General features: G+C 38.7%; 1 protein-coding gene across 1 annotated transcript in view; it reads right to left on the minus strand.

Annotated features, from left to right (window-relative positions):
- HIBCH (3-hydroxyisobutyryl-CoA hydrolase) overlaps positions 1 to 15,807 on the minus strand; it is a 38,975-nt gene extending 23,168 nt beyond the window's left edge. The window contains exons 1-6 of the mRNA XM_066322525.1: positions 15,732 to 15,807; positions 14,799 to 14,841; positions 13,836 to 13,976; positions 12,801 to 12,885; positions 11,827 to 11,907; positions 9,776 to 9,828 (exon numbers count right to left, since the gene is read on the minus strand). Of these exons, the coding sequence (XP_066178622.1) occupies positions 9,776 to 9,828; positions 11,827 to 11,907; positions 12,801 to 12,885; positions 13,836 to 13,976; positions 14,799 to 14,841; positions 15,732 to 15,754 (426 nt within the window). The 5' untranslated portion in view covers positions 15,755 to 15,807. The remainder of the gene's footprint in view (positions 1 to 9,775; positions 9,829 to 11,826; positions 11,908 to 12,800; positions 12,886 to 13,835; positions 13,977 to 14,798; positions 14,842 to 15,731) is intronic.
- Between the last annotated feature and the right edge of the window lie 360 nt (positions 15,808 to 16,167).

Consider the following 16,167-nt stretch of genomic DNA (forward strand, 5'->3'; position numbering starts at 1 on the left):
AGAACAAACCAGTCAGAAATCTAAATGCATTCCTCCCTCATTTCTGGGTTTTCTAGTTTTATTTTGTTTTCATTCAGCTGAACTCTTACAGAGGTGGAGTCCCCCCTAGCAGGCCCTTCACACCATTAAAAAAATCTTCAGTTGGGCTGTGTTCATTTCACCAGGTATTTCCAGCATTTACACATCCAAGTCTTAACACCATAATACCTTTATTAAAATACACTATATTCTGCACTGTCAGAGGTCTGCTTTTCATGGTCTCATATACTAAAGCTGGTATCTTCCTTCAGGCTTCTCCAAGGTAATACACTCCCATGGTCAATCAGGATTTTACTGCTGGAAACTTCTTTTTCCATTGACAGCCAATTTTGAATTTTGTAAAGGGTACTTACAGAATGAGACTGAAAGTTAAGGAGAGTAAAGAATTTACCAAGCAACCAATTTAAACTACTGGTAAAATTTTCTTCACAGTAGCTTCTTCATAGCATGGGGCTGTGTTAGTCTGTGTACCTCAGGGAGGCACATCATTTTATAGGCAGTTCAGTCTGAATTCATCAACAAGCTTACAAAAAAGAATGTAGAGTACCTGAATTTTATTTCCCATACAAGACTGCCCACTCAATGCTGTATTTAAAAAGTCATTATGTGACTGTGTATAGAAACTTTATCATTAATTTCTATATTTTTTTCTCATGATGAATACAGAACCTTAATACAAGTATTTTTCTAATGAAAAACAAGGTGACCAACAGATGCAGAAATTAAATACAACTCCTGTGAATCTTTTGTGTCCCAAAGGCTGTATTATCCTCAATTGAGAATGACACACATTTAGTAAATCAAGAGAATTTAGGAGTTATTCAGAAATTGAAGGCCATCACAACAGAGAACTATACAGAGTGAAATGAGTACTCCCTTCCTGTTCACATATAGAAAAGCAGACCTGTGTCACAGCAAACCATACATCACCTGGCGATTTACCGAATAATCTAACTCACACTATAAAGGAATCACTGCCTAGGAATGCTTGGGCCACACAATAAAAGAAACATAAATAGAAAGGGCCTTCAAGGATGTTGCTTGTGTCACCTTCACCAGGCTGGTAAATAATTTTTAGCTGTTTGAGTAAGCAGTGTTATAATAAAACCAATATTGACTGCAGTGAAAGTCCTTTTGTAACAGCTCTCATCAAGTGACTGCACTTGTTACATTTTTAACTGCATGAGAGTACTCCTGGTAGAGCTAGAACCAGAAAGAAATGTAGCAATCAATTGAGCATAACTGAGCATAACACAGCAAAGGGCAAATATGTCTGCATACTAATGTGCAAAAATAGCCAAGGTGCAGCAAAAATGTTTCAAAAGGCAAAGTAATGAGTGGAATTGATTCAGGAAGCAGCAGGAGCTTATAGCTACAGTGGATCAAAAATCATGGATGTAAGAGCATTACCCCCTGCATCCAGACACAATGGATCTTAAACTGAATCAAAATTAATCTTTTTTCATCATTAATGTTATGGCCAACAAAACAAGACTCCAAAGAGTATAATCCATATTCATCTGTAGATACTAACAGACAAGATGACATAGTGAACCAGAGCAGTGAAGTGTGACAGATCAATCTGGACACAGAATATCACCCTCTTTGGCTGCCGATACATAAATCATCTCCATACAAGTATTTTAAAAATATCACTTTAAAAAGTGGGTATTGTGACCTTTTCAATAATTCAGTGTGCTATTTTAAAACATAAAATATTGATGTTACATAATTTAAATATAAAATATTTATTTCCAAATACTGATTATGTACTAGAGAGTCTCGGTCCAAATTGCTACAGACACATAGAAACACAACGAGCTGACTGGAGGCAGATTATCTGTAGTAATAGCTGATGTCTCAGACTTGTTTTTCTGACCCCTAAGTATTTAAACAAATTGATCCAACTACATGAACAGTAATCATTTAGGTCAGGTTCTTCTCACAAGGAAACTTAGGGGAAAAGACACACAGGCCATTCTATGCACCAATGCTGCCACAGTGAGTGTCTTTTATCAACCAGATTTAGACTGACTTTTAAAAAGTCCTGGTTTGATTTTTCTACTGGCAGCCCAGATTTTCAGTGCTCACAAACAATTTTTACTAGGGTAGCTATCATAATCTGCACCATTTTTATGGACACAAGACCTGTGCTGCAACAGAAAGAAAAGAGAAGATGTGAGAAGACCTGGATCTGAAAAGCCTATAGCTCTTAATTAGTAACAAGTACAATGTTTTCTAGTTTTCCATTTGAAAGCATTCCTTTTATCCCAGTTTTGTTTCTTTGTACATAACTGGCCAGGTGTATTCAGAAAAAAAGATAGCAAATGCAGCTTTTTTATTTTTTCTAAAATTCTGGAAGAAGCTTTCCCCTTGTCCCTCTGTATCACCTAAAAATGGAGCTACTGCAAGAAATCCCTGTGTCCAGCTCATCAAATCTTCATGTCTGCAGGGAGGGCAGGCAAGTGGGAGGGAACATTTTACAGCACCTTGCATCAGTGCATAACTGAGCTTTTAGGTTTTATCTTAAAACTGAAGAAACATTTCTTGTTCTTAAAAACAGGTACATGCAAGAGAACTTTATTTAAACAGTAGCACAGTTATTTGGGATAACAGGAGTGAATCCAGAGAGTGTTTTGTAATGATGTTCTATTTTGCTGAAAAAAGTGCTTAGAAAGTGGAAGACTGAAACTATTACACCTCAAAGAGAAAACGAGCACTCAGATTCTTCAGGAATTGAGGAAAATCAGCAGAAGTATGAAAGGATGGAGAAGCAGGGAAAAATAATTCCCTTTAGAACATTTATTCCTTGATCTATCATAAAGGGAAGGAAAGGGAAATAATGAGATAACTCTCAATATGAGGCTAGGTAGGCACACGAAGGCCTATAATTAGAGAAAAATAGAGAGACTTTTAGCTTACAAGAGTCTGGTGTTAAATGGAAAGAACAAATTTCTGCAGAAACCAGCAGAAATCTGAGTCATTGCAGAGTAAGGAGCAGGAGAGAAAAGGAGTTTTACTCACTGTACAAGTACTGAGCTATAATTTAAAATACTTGTATTCAAGCCAGTGCTTTATGATAAACCCTGTGAGGAATAACATCACGTGCAGATGACTGAGAGTTCAGTGGTTACTTTCTGTCGATGTGAAGAGCTGCTGACGTTCTAGTCCGATTAGCCACAAGATGAGGAGCACCATTTATCCCTCGGATCACACACCAGAGCCAAGCAGGCACAGCAGCGTGGCCAGATGGCAAAGAGACTGGAACAGCAGCAAGGAGGGAACCTTCTCTTAGGATTGCCTCAGCACTGTATTCAACACCCCATATTTCACAAGAGAAGTGGTGCACAAGTCAATCTCAAAACGATTTGTTTGTACTTGCAAAATCTGTATTCTATTTCACAGCTTAGAAGCACTGGCAGCAAAACAGGCCACAAGCTTCTCTGTGGTACACAGGCAGGAGGGAGGGGGACAGGGGGACAGGCAGAGAGGGAATGGGAAAGCAGCTTATCTAGGTTTAGTATGACAATGACTTTTACTTCAGGGCAGATTTTAGAGTGTAAGTTAAAACAAAATAGAAGATGTTCCAGTGCGTGATGGCTGACAAGAGGCATGACATAAAAAGGAAGAAAAAGAATAAGAATCGGTAGAAGTCCCAAGAAGTATTGACATTTCTAGGTTCTAGTTTCCTAGCTTTAAAAACGGCTAAAGGGGTAATAACATCTATTACAGTAGAGAACTACTATGTAAAATCATATTATTCCATGAGCTGCAGTTAATCATCCCAAGCCCCCTAGGTTTACATGTATATATGTATAGTGATAACTATATATATAGTAGAATTTCCATGATGTGCAATAAAATTGGCACCCCAAAATAAAATACAAATGAATAGCTTTGTTCTGTGGGCAATATCCACTTGTAAATGCACACTCCTGTAATTAAAAATTGTATCACACATGGGCAACAATGTGAGATTTTATAGATATGTTTAATCCTAATGTTTCCTGGTTTCTGAATGTTAGTCTTAAATGCTGCTATCTACACTTGAGTAAAAGTTATATGCATACAACTTACATGAATAAATATATGATGGTAGTGAAAGGAACACTCATAGAGTTACAGCTGCACAATCTGGATAAAAATGGGACAGGATAAGGACAGCTATTGGTCAACTCCAGCTCCTTTGTGTGCTGAAATTCTATTGACTGAAATGGCTAACATACAAGCTGCTTATGACATCACTACCAATTTACTTAAAAACAAATATTAATGTAATAAGAATTGTTGACCAAATCCTGCTGAAGTGTAAATGCATATGTTTGTAACTATTGGTAGATGTGCTGTCAGGTCCTGAGATCTGATTTACAAGGACAGGCAGATTCTTCTAGCAATGTCAGCATCTGGAATGTCAGCATTTTGCCAAAAATTAAATGGCACTAATGTGAAAAAGAGCTAAAACTGAAAACAGGTACTGAGTTCACTGTTCTACTGCAAAAAGGATGCAGTAATTCTGATTCTGTATTCCAGAAGAGAAGATACACAAGCAGATGCACAATAGAATGAATATTTCCAAACCATGGAGTAGGTTCAGGAATTTGGCTGCATGTGTTTCTCTGGAACACCTGCATTACCCCTTGATTAAAATGACATTACTCATTAAGCAGCATTCTGAGAAAGCTTCATATTTTAAACTGCAGTGTTTGTAATGTCTCCCCATCCATAGCATTGTTTCCTTTCACAAACAAGCAAGGGAAGCACAGCTTAGCAGTAATCACTGGGAAATGGAAGGCACATCCTCTGAAACAATATTAAGAGTTGCCAGCAATTTGCAATAAAACTGAGAGAGTACCCCAGCTGAGGTCATGCAGAGTCAATCATTAATGAAACTTTATTTGACAGCTTCATTATCTGCTTGGATGATGAAATAACAAGGATTTCTGTAATTCTTTACTTTACTTTTGGGGGAGGCAAACACTTTGAAGGGCAAGATTCAAAACCATCTCACTTTGGAGAAACTAACAAAATGAAAATAACTACACTTAGGAAGGTATAATCAAATACAGAGATGGAAAGCATGCTTCCCATGGAATAAATACCTAGATGCTTTCCAGGGGTTTACAGCAGCAATGCAATTAGTACAAATAAGGCTCTGCTGTTGAGAAGAGAACTACTGAAGGTATCACACCACAGCAGAGCAGGCAGCCAAGGGCTGAGGTGGGGATTCACTACACCTGGGCAGCCTCATCAGCCCAGAGCCACCCAAAACAGCACCCAGGTTTCTTGAAATTCAGAGAAAAGGAGTCCTTTCTTTTCCTTCGTAGTCCTTGAAGGAAAGGGTTGCTCTGCAAAACTGACTCTTTGACAAATGAGTTCATTTCAAGGAAGAAGATTTAAAATTGGTAAAAGGTAAGCAATAAAGAAATGTAGTGTGATGGAAGTTTATGTTAGGCAAGGAGGAAAGAGGTGACAGTAAGAGTTTTGGGAATAACTAGAAGAGGTGGCCTCCTAGGAATGGATGCTTTCAAAACTGCTATTTACATGGACTATTTGTGACAGAATATCTTTGTAATATAGGGAGGATAATTATTCTGCTCTACTTGGTTCTGATGAATCCTCCAGCTGAAATACTGTCTGGTCTCTGGCAATGAACTGTAAAGTACACAAATGGGAGAGATTCCAGAGGATTGCAAGAAGACTAAGAGACTTAATCTATGAGAAAGGCTGAATAGCTATCCTTATCCCTATTAAAGAGAGAGGACTAGGACCAAGGAGTGCAAGAATCTCAAAATGTCCACAGGGAGCTGTAACTAAGACTGGAATATATTGATTATACATACTAAAGACCTCAATTAGACACTAGGGAAACCAAGCTTGAAAGAATAAGCACACAGGTGGCATATCTAGAAAAAACAGAATTTCTGCTGTTGGAGAGTTCTGAGTGTATTAAGTGAAAATCAGCTAAGCAGGCAGCTAGCTGTACTTAACCCTAATGCAAGTGCAAAAAGAATAACCCTCATGCTCCTCCCAGTTCTACACATCTGTGTATTCTAAAGCTTAACATATTTCACATTACTACACGAGAGAGTAACACTCAAATAGTTCTTAAGAAAATTCTACTGTCCAGTAGTCACCCTAAAAAAACTCTAAGTAAGTAACTCACATGTAGACTCTCAGTGTAAGTAAAAGACCCTGCTTAAAAAACCATACTGTCAGGTGTGGTGACAAAACTAAAGGAAAGCCACTCATGAACCCAAAGACCCAGTCACAGGTTGATACCTTCTTCTCCCAGTCTGTGCTCCTGAGGTCCTTCTCTAAGGAAAGGAGTCAGTCCTGTGTACAGCTACTGCTCTCACAAACTGGGCCCCACAATCTGAGGGACTCAGAGATGGAAATTTGGTCAGATTTCAAGCTATATTAAATACAAAACCTCCTATTAATCTTCCTAAATATGAAGATTGGAAAACAAGATGCTTGGAATAACTCAAAGCACAGGGCTTTGCAAAGGGTTTAGGGGAGTTAGCAACTCTATCAAACTTATTTCTGCACTGAAAATGCTGTTTAAATGTAAGTTAAAGTTAAAACCTACTTCCCCCACAGGAAGATGTTTTCTCATTCTAAAACTAAAATCCTAATTTTTTAAAGCAGAGCTAAAACAAACTTAGCAAATATGCTGTGTAAGAGGCCAGACTAATCTACAGGAATAAATCCCACAGAAAATTGCCCAAAGACAAGAATTTCTGTGTTCAAGCAACACTTTCTTTACTCATTGGTAAAAAAATAAGCATTCGGGTTTCTAGTTTGGCCTCACTGATAATTAACCACACAAGCATTTAATAATATTAGACAATAGGCCTGAAAGAGCAACCACTTGCTTTGCCAAACACAACATTCAACTGTGAAATCGATTGCCAGAGGCTTTTCTAAACACCAAGCTGTCAAAAAAATATTAAATGTACAGAGAGGTGAGTGTGACCACTGGTGGTTATTTAGCACTGTGGTTCTGAAATAAAGCCTGGCTCAAGAAGTTTCTAAATCATGCATGCTCTAGAATATGATACTACAAACAAGGGTTCTTCATTCATGCTGTTACAGATTCTTCTGTGAACTAATAGTAATGGCCTTTGTTCCTGAAAATGTACTTCTCATTTTGCACAGCTACCTAAGTTGTTTTTTTTTACATATTTTTTTTAACTTTAAGTTAATCCACTGACTTCAACCATTTTCACCAACCTCCAAAGTCTACTGCCTGTTGGTTTTGGTTTTTTTCTCTGTCAAGTATTCTCCTTAAATTCCAAACCAAATCATTGAAAAGCCATCACTCAATCTGTCTAGTGTGATTTATTTGGCTATGAAATGTGTCTCAAAAACAATTTTATGAATATTTTTGTCTGCTAGAGGGAATATCTGATGCAGTAACATGTTTTGTGCCAAAGCCCTATTTAAAACCATAGCTTTGGACTGATCCTATAAATCACCTATATTTATCTCCAAAGAACTTCAGACAAGACCGTGACTTTTCTAAAACCAAGCAGACCTAACTTAGGATGTCATCTGCAGAAACAATATTTTAAAAACCCCTAAACTTCTGAATTTCTTGTCAACTGTTTAGGTACTTAATTTCAAGGAAAAGGAAATTTATGGATATAAATCAGCTAAACCTGAAGTAGCTTTTAGTAACACGAGAGTTTGCGCCCAGTGCTCCTTTCAACAGTGCATGTCCTTTAGCAGTAAATGTGGTATTCATAATTCATTTCAGTATTTTTCAGTAAACTGCAGTCACCTTTGCTTCTAACAAATTTGTCTTGCAAATTTGAACTTGCTACTCCAAATAAGTACAAAAAGATGAAAAGATGCATTTATATTGAACATCAATCTTTGATGAACGACTGACAAGGAGGTGCTGAGAACAAGCTCCACAGCCCCATCTGTTGGCTAATGAAGCTCCCAGAGCCACCTACCAGCCCCTAGCCAATAGTGAAGTGGAAACAGTTCGTTTTTTGGATAAAATTCCAGGTTTTACTATCACAGATCTATGGCATCTGTGCACCAGTAGCAGCTTTTACTATGCAAGCATGTAGTAACTGAGTTTCTAACAGTCTTCTTGTGGTTTTTAACTTAGTTACCCTAAATTAGGCTGCATACTTCCAGAGTCAAAATCTAATCTCCTCTCCCCAAGTAAAGATAATTGCTACTTCTAGTATATGATAAGCAAGTTAAGCTGTCATTCAAACCCTAATAGCAGTTAAACTCTGTCATGGTCCCACTGAAATTTGGGTATCCAAATTTGGTTACCCAAAATAAAATTTCAGGCTAATTGCTGTCTTTTAAAAGCTCTTTAGAGGAAAAAGAATTCATAAAGAATCTTAGTAATGCAGGATCATCTGACTCCATTATGTTCTTTTCAGTCCAAAAATACACTTTCCTTTCAAAGGACAAAATTCTATTCCTGCTCAGGCCACAGTCATAACAAGCCATCTGCAGGACCTTTAAAAAGATATTGGCTGCTGGGCAGTTTTGCTCATTCATAGCTTTCCATCCTGTTATTCAAAAGGCCATAAAATAAATGGACTGCCTATCTCTTATCTATGAACCTTCAGGACTCCTCTGGTCAACAGAGTAATTTTTCTGCAAGAAGAGCTACAGAACAAGTCCCCTTTATGCTGGAAACAATGTATGTATGCCAGGCTGGGGGGAATGGCCCTCTAGCTGAGATCTTTGGGGCTTGGTAGCAAAGAGGCAAAGGGCAAGAGAGCTACTGCGTGTTTAGATCAGAAGCTGAGAAGACCAAGACAGATATATGAAATATGTAAGACGAAAAGGAAAGAGCCATGACAGGCCACGGATCATGTAGTGTTCCACTTCTCACATCTATCTTTGACAAACTTTATTTAAATAGACTTTACACTCATATCATAGAGCCATGCCACAAAACAATGCAAATCTAAGCAGTGACACAGCAGACAGGACTCAAAGTTAAACTCACTATTCAAAACAACTGAAGATTATTTTAGTCCACTCTCTGATATGGTGCAAATATATCCTACAGATGTGAAACTCACTAGAACAGAATTTTAGCATGTAAAAAAAGCATGCATTGCCCTGTTAACTATCTACTCATGGTGTTTACAGACAACAACTGCTGAAAAAATTACTAACACTCAGTATAACTAGCAATATGATGGAGTCTTCTCTATGTTGCTTTAGTAATAAGGTGCAGCCCTGGGCGAGGAGTGTTTGGAATCAGGATCCCACAAGTGATGCTTTAAAAAATACTACAGAAGTGAGAAAGTAGATGCATTTCTAGATTATTTGTTGAAAAAATACAGAACTTGTGAATGTCTGTTAAGGTGTAGCTTAGAATTTTACTGGTTTTTCAAAGAGTTGCTCTTTAAATGTATTTTTATATAGTTCTATTCTTAATACACTTAGAATGGAGAGCTATTCTCAGCTTTTTTATGAGGTATAAACTCCCCCTCAGTATTCTGAAAACCTTTGTGAGGGCTATTTCCAGCAGTGAGGGGATTCTGCTCTTTTCCTAGAGAAAGCACTTGTATTAGCTGTCAAGGAACAGCAGAGGCCCTACAAGAGCAGCAGTGTACCCAGACAAGCAAGAGACAAAGGTTCAGATGATGATGCTTTTTCTTCAAGGAAATGCCTTCATTCAACTCACAGACACAACATGACGTGATTTTAAAACAACCCATCAGGTATCACACCAAGGTCCTTAACTTACCCCTCCCATGGTAATGCCATCAATAAGTGCCACATATGGCTTCTTGCAGGTGCCTGTAAAAAATGTGAAGGAAACCAATCATCCATCTTTTGCAAGAGTGGACTTGTGATTTGCTGCCATGTGACAGGTTTCTCTATGCTTTACTTCAGCAAGAGCAGTAGAAAATAAATGGGAATTTAAACAGCAATCATATTATCATCTTGCAATGAAGGTACCTCATGTAATTCTTAAGAAATGAAAAGAGACACCAGTTCCTGATTTACTGGCTTTTGAGTGTTGTAAGAGAACATTAAACTCTCAAACATTGGACTGTTATGTGAGTACCTGACAGTTGAGGCAGTATAAATAGCTTTGTCTGATGTTGAGACAGAGCAGATGCCCTTTCACCCCCTCTCAGAGTCTGGATTAAGAGCACAGGGTGTGTTCCAGGCCTTCAGTGCTTTACTACAAAGCCAGAGGCATGGGCAGGTTCCAGCCCCAATGTGACTGTCAATTCTGCAATGCAGGCACCTTCTGTCACGGCAGCTCCTGCACACAGCCCTGAACGTGGTGCAGACAGGTCCAGGTGACAATGTCCTCAATGACCAACTTCATCTGCTGGACCTTTAGAAGGCATAAAACTAAAGCCCCAATGCTTTCAACTACCACCGATGGGAAGACTCAGAACCTCACTGTGAATGGAGCAGCTGGCTTGTATTCAGTGTTTTCAGGTCAGAATTACTGCCCAAAAAGACTGGTGATACAGGTATCCCCTGCAACTTTGTTGGGAGCTTTTCTGCAACAACTAGAGAGAGACTTGTTTCTAAAAAAACCTAGTTTAAAAAGGAGTTCAATCCTTCAAATTAGTAGTTAGAAAACGTTAGGAGAATTGTATTTTGGAATTTGTTCTTACATGAACAAACAAGCTAATGCATGGGCTGTAGATGCTACCCCCTGACCCAAATTTCTATAGCAGCAAGCCTTTCCCATTGCAGTGCTGGGAAAGCAGCTCCCTGCTGTATTTTTAAGCTGTAAAATGTAAGATATAAATAAATATTTTTAGCAGAAATCTCAGTCTTTAAGGAATACAATCATACTAAAGCTATCAAAAATCTAGGTTTTTTAATTGCCTGCATTAGAGATATTGAACAGTTAAGAATTAAAAAAAAAAAAAAAAAAGAAACCAGACTTTTAAATTAGGTACCCTTGCAACAGAATCATCATCAAGTTCAACGATCAAGGTAGTATTTTTTTTCCCCCAACTATTTGAAACTTTCAACTATTTTTTTGCCTTGTATTGGTGAAGGAAAGAAAGGTACATGAGAAGCATGCTCAGCCCTGAAACTCTGTCAAACAAAGTAAAAATATCTTCTCAGGAATTACTCTAATAGCTGCGCTTTTCTGTCAATGTAAGCAACACTACCTCTCCTCCTACAGTGACTAACACTGATTACCATATTTTAAAACTCAAACTGTATTCAATTAAAATGCTTGGAGTAGTTTCTACTCATCAAGACCTTCAACTCTTGACTTCTACTCTAAAAAATTAATATCCTTTTTTAATATGCTTTAGTCCAATAAACTTCACCCAGTGTCTCTGCAATAAACGAAGGCAGCTCACTCCTGAGTTATGCAGCCCTAGTCTTTCATGCAGTCTATTTTAAAAGAAAAGCTTTAATGTAATTTGATCTTCTGCTCTCTGACTGAATATTAATGATTTTCCACACATCTGTATTTACCTCAGGTCTTCTTTGAAACAGATCAATGATACTTTAGGGCAGAACTGCAGTGTCTGCAGCTAAAACTAATTCTTCTACAGAGGAAATAGAACTAACCAGAACAATGGGATGGGATAAAGTAGCTGTCACAATAACTTAAACAAAAGAAACACATTCTGCATGCAAGGTATAAAAATAGGATATGTTATATTAACGGTATTTAAATTGGTAAAAAAAAAAATTACTACTTCTCAGATGTTACCACAGTCTTTAACAGATTATCAAAGAGAGAAAATTGCATTTGAAGCCAGTGTTATAAAAACTGTACTGTTTCAACAATTGCAATTAACATACCAATGGCATTGTTCAGCCTATATTCTCCTATGAAGAAATCTTGTGTCAGTTTATCTCCAACTTTTCCCGCTTCTGTGATGGCTTAAGAGAAATAAAAATCCAAAGATAAATGTAAGTTTAACAGAAAATACAAAAGAAAATAATGTCTCATAAGTTGGGTTCTTTCTTACAGCAAATAGAGACAAACTTAATCTTGCTTTATTATATTTGAGAAAATTTGTTTAATTTAAATATGAATGTAAATGTCAAATTCGATTTAATTGTATTTTGCTGGAGACTTTGCACGTCCTTGTGAGAGCATGGTCCATTATCTAACCCCTCCTAATGTCCAGTACTCATTTGTGATATTTTTCATACCAAGATTTAGAAGAGTCACTTAAAATTGACTATACTGAAGACTCTAAATACGAAAAAGGAGAAGATGATGTAAGATGATGTAAGAATATATTGTTATATATTCTGATAACAATAACTTGTGCTTCTTGTTAACCTACAGTTTACAACAACTGCTAATTTTGACACTTTGGAGATTTCCTTCATAGCTAAAAAATAACCACAGATACACTGATCACTCTTGTCAGATTTGTATCTAGCCATCTAAAACATTAGAGATAAATTATCCAATACTATCAGAGCTACCTGTTAGGGCCCTTCAAATTTCTTGGAAAGAAGCTGTCAGTAATAAAAATCTGAGAAGAGAAATGTAGAGACAAGAACCTCCCTGGAATGACTGACTTCTATTATCAGTTATTTGTAAAAATGTATTTTTTTACTCTTTTATTCACTGCCCTAACAGTTGTCTCCTGACAAATACCTTAAATAGCATCTGCACATCAAGGTGTTCTAAGAGTCAGCACAACCGATCTCTTACTCTTGTGTAGCAAGATTTTGTTTACCCAAGTCACAACAAACAAAGGAATTCAACACCAAGTAGTGGCTGGGAAAGGCATCAAATGTGTGAGTACAGTCCTTACCTCGGATGTCACCCCCAGCACAAAAAGCTTTTCCTCCAGTTCCCTTTATAATTATTAGAAAAGTTTCAGGATCTTGCTCCCATGTCTAAAAGGAAGTAAATATTTCCACGTAAGACTAAAATCTGTGCAAATAATGCCTGCTCTGCATAGTGTCTATAATTCTTACTTTTTCAAAAAGCAAATCAAACCATACTTTAAAATAGATACTCTTAATCTGAAGTTTGAGATCTAAAAATGTCTTTTTGCCACTTCTGCATCCAATTCAACCATGGGAGCAGAGATCAGCAGAACTGCCTTTCAAATTTCAGAAAAACATTGTGCACAGCTCTCAGCCCCTGGGAAAAGGTAGCACCCCAAAAAACAGGGCCTGACAGAAATCAAAACTTATGACACCTTTTCAGGCTGTGCTTCAAAAATATCTAATAAATACCAAAAGGCATCAGACAATTATCCAACAAATATTGGTATCTAATGAACTGGACTCTGTGCATATGGTAAATAGTACCATTAAATTAAAAGAGACTATTTTAATGGTTAAAATCTGATAGTACTTCACTAGCTTGTAGACACAGTGTCTGTAAATCCATGAGTTTTCATTTAAGGAATGACACCGACAGTCCCTGCTTCCTAGTGGCTTATACCTTTTATTTTCAGCCACAAAACATGCACTCCATCAAGAGGCAACACCATTGTATAGGCTGAAATTTGTGCCAACTGACCAGGTGGGTGCTGCCAAAAGGAACACACAAATGGTGAGCACTGCTTGCTCTTAATTCAGTCCTGGTATTAACATGGATGTCCATTTACCTATGGAGATGCTAAATTTAACTCTGTCTGACAGCTCATTTCTTTGATGTGTCTTCTCTTTCTAACTTGCTTGAAACCGCCTGGTTTTTCCCATATAGAAATCTGAGCTCATTGTACTCACACAAACTTTCATCTTTTATATTAGTACACTAAGAAGTGTCTAACTGCATTTTAAAATTGGTTTCAAATAGCATATGTATAGTGGATGTATAGAAGTGGGCTACTAACCTTTATTTGAGGATAAATTTGCTGGATCATAGACAGATTTAGTGCATTGAGAGCCTTGGGTCTATTCAAAGTTATTATTCCTGCACCTCCTTTCTTTTCCAACAACACTTCTGTTGTTGAATCTGTTTGCTTAGACATTTTCTGTGCATGCAAAAACAAATAAATAAAGCAAATGTCACCAGATAACTTAAAAACATATCTACTAAAGTGTTTATGGAAATTTATTCTCAAAACACACTATTCATCATCATAAAACATGCATTCTGGAATTGTATGCTAAGTTTTTCCCACTCTACTTCTATTTGCATTTCCTAAAAAGTTCTTTGGAAACTACTTTGAGTAATTTGGGGTAATAAACCTCAGACAAGTTTTTGGACCACACATTGTTTTACAACAACATTTTGAGTTCATGTAAATAAAATTTACAACAGAAACACACACACACACAGAAAAAAAACCCAAACACCAAAAAGCAAAGTAAAACAAAAATTCCCCACTAATAAAACACAAACCCATAGTCCCTTGAAACTGACATTCTGAAAATACGTACAATTAGAACAATGACAGTTCCATATATCCTTACTAGTAGTCTGACACTGCAAACCCAAATGTACACCCTGCTTTAAGTAACTTTTAACAGTAGGAAACAAATCCCCAGAACTATTTTCACACTCAAAGTGGGACAATATTTAGGGTATTTTAGAGAAGCTAACACAGAAACTATCGATAAAGAAATATCTATTAGATAAAGTCAAAATAATCAAGCTTTAATTTACAGTATTTAAAGACACCTGTAACAAAGTGCTCAAGAGATGTGGGCAATCCTATGCCTGAGCAATAAATGACAGCATTCAGAACCATTGTGTACAGGCACATTAGAAGTTGCATGTGCTGTGTGCCTCAGGGGAGTGAAAGAGTCCTGAAAGCTTCCAACTCAGTCAAACATGATGCTGCTGTCCTTACCAAATGTTGTAATATTACTTGCAGTCTGTTGAGTGCCCTCAGCCTGAAAAAGAAACATTAGAAAGACAGCTCAAACTACAAACCTGACACACAATTCCCAGAATATCTGACTGCTGGGTTAAGCAAAGCAGTGGCAGAAAGTTTTGGGAATGCAACTGTTCTACATTCCCCCGGTTAGAACCAATTAAATCAGGCCACAATTTCGTTATTGAAACAGTTGGAAATTTTTTGTTTATTAGTAAATAGATAGCAGATACCAGAGTCAGCTACTGATATTTTCAAGTTAGGAGAACCTGAAAACAGCAGGACAGAGGGGTTGGGGAATATGACTAATGCTCTATGTGACTTTTAAAGATTTACAGCCTTTTTCCGGGCACGTTTAAATGCTGACACACACCCAAAAAAAAAAAAAAAAAAAAAAAAAAAAAAAAAAAAAAAGTCTTGTCAAAAACCTTCGTCTATTTCCAAATGCTCCCATGACCCCAGCCTGCCCTGGTGTGTACACACGTTTTACATATATTTACACAGGGTTTGTGTAAGAGCTCGCACAGTGCTCATACTCGTGTGAATGACAGGACAGACCCACGCTGTCAAACTCTGTGAGCACGCCACTCCTTCTGAGCAAAGAGGCTGTTATTGATTAATGGCCGCTGAGGAGAGCTGTGCCGGCCACACATCACAGCTGCAATCAGAAACTTCAGCTACTCCAGCGCACAAACCCAGTCAACCACACGTTACGTGTTAATGCCGCGGCGTGCTACGCTGTCTTCTATCTCACGCCAGCTTGTGAAGGTGAAAGTTAGCGAAGGCCTGGCTGATCTAGGCCCAAAGTACAGCCGGCGGCAGCCGCGGGCTGCGATCCCCGGGCGGCTCGGGCCGCCGCTGCCGTGGCTCCCCGCGGCCGCCGGCGCCCCTCAGGCCGGCCCCCGTTACCTGGGCAGCGCCCGCAGCGCCATGGCGGCCCCGCTCCCCGCGCGGCTCCGCGGCCCGGCGCCACAGCGCGGGGCGCATGCGCGGCGCTCCCGGGGCCGCTCCGCCGGCGGCTGCTCGGGGCCGGCCGCCCGCCCTCACAAACCAGCCCTTTTCCAGTATCCGGGGCAGATTCCTTACCCGGGCAGGGAATGGGGGCTGCTACCCGTCCTGGATAAGGCCGGCCGGTGTGAGGGCATCTGGTGATGCAGCTCCTCTGCCGGGGAAGCGAGTAATGCCGCGTGTAGCAATCACATCCCCCGTGCTGCTGGCTGCTCGAGGTGGGGACAGCTCGCATTGCCAAACTGCCTCCAGAGCTGAACTTCGTGGGCTGGAGCTGCATTTGGGCGGTTTATTATTTTCAGCAGTCAGGCTGGTTTCTCAATTTCTGACCTCCCGG

The sequence above is a fragment of the Sylvia atricapilla genome, chromosome 7 (assembly GCF_009819655.1).
Source record: "Sylvia atricapilla isolate bSylAtr1 chromosome 7, bSylAtr1.pri, whole genome shotgun sequence".
Taxonomy (NCBI): domain Eukaryota; kingdom Metazoa; phylum Chordata; class Aves; order Passeriformes; family Sylviidae; genus Sylvia; species Sylvia atricapilla.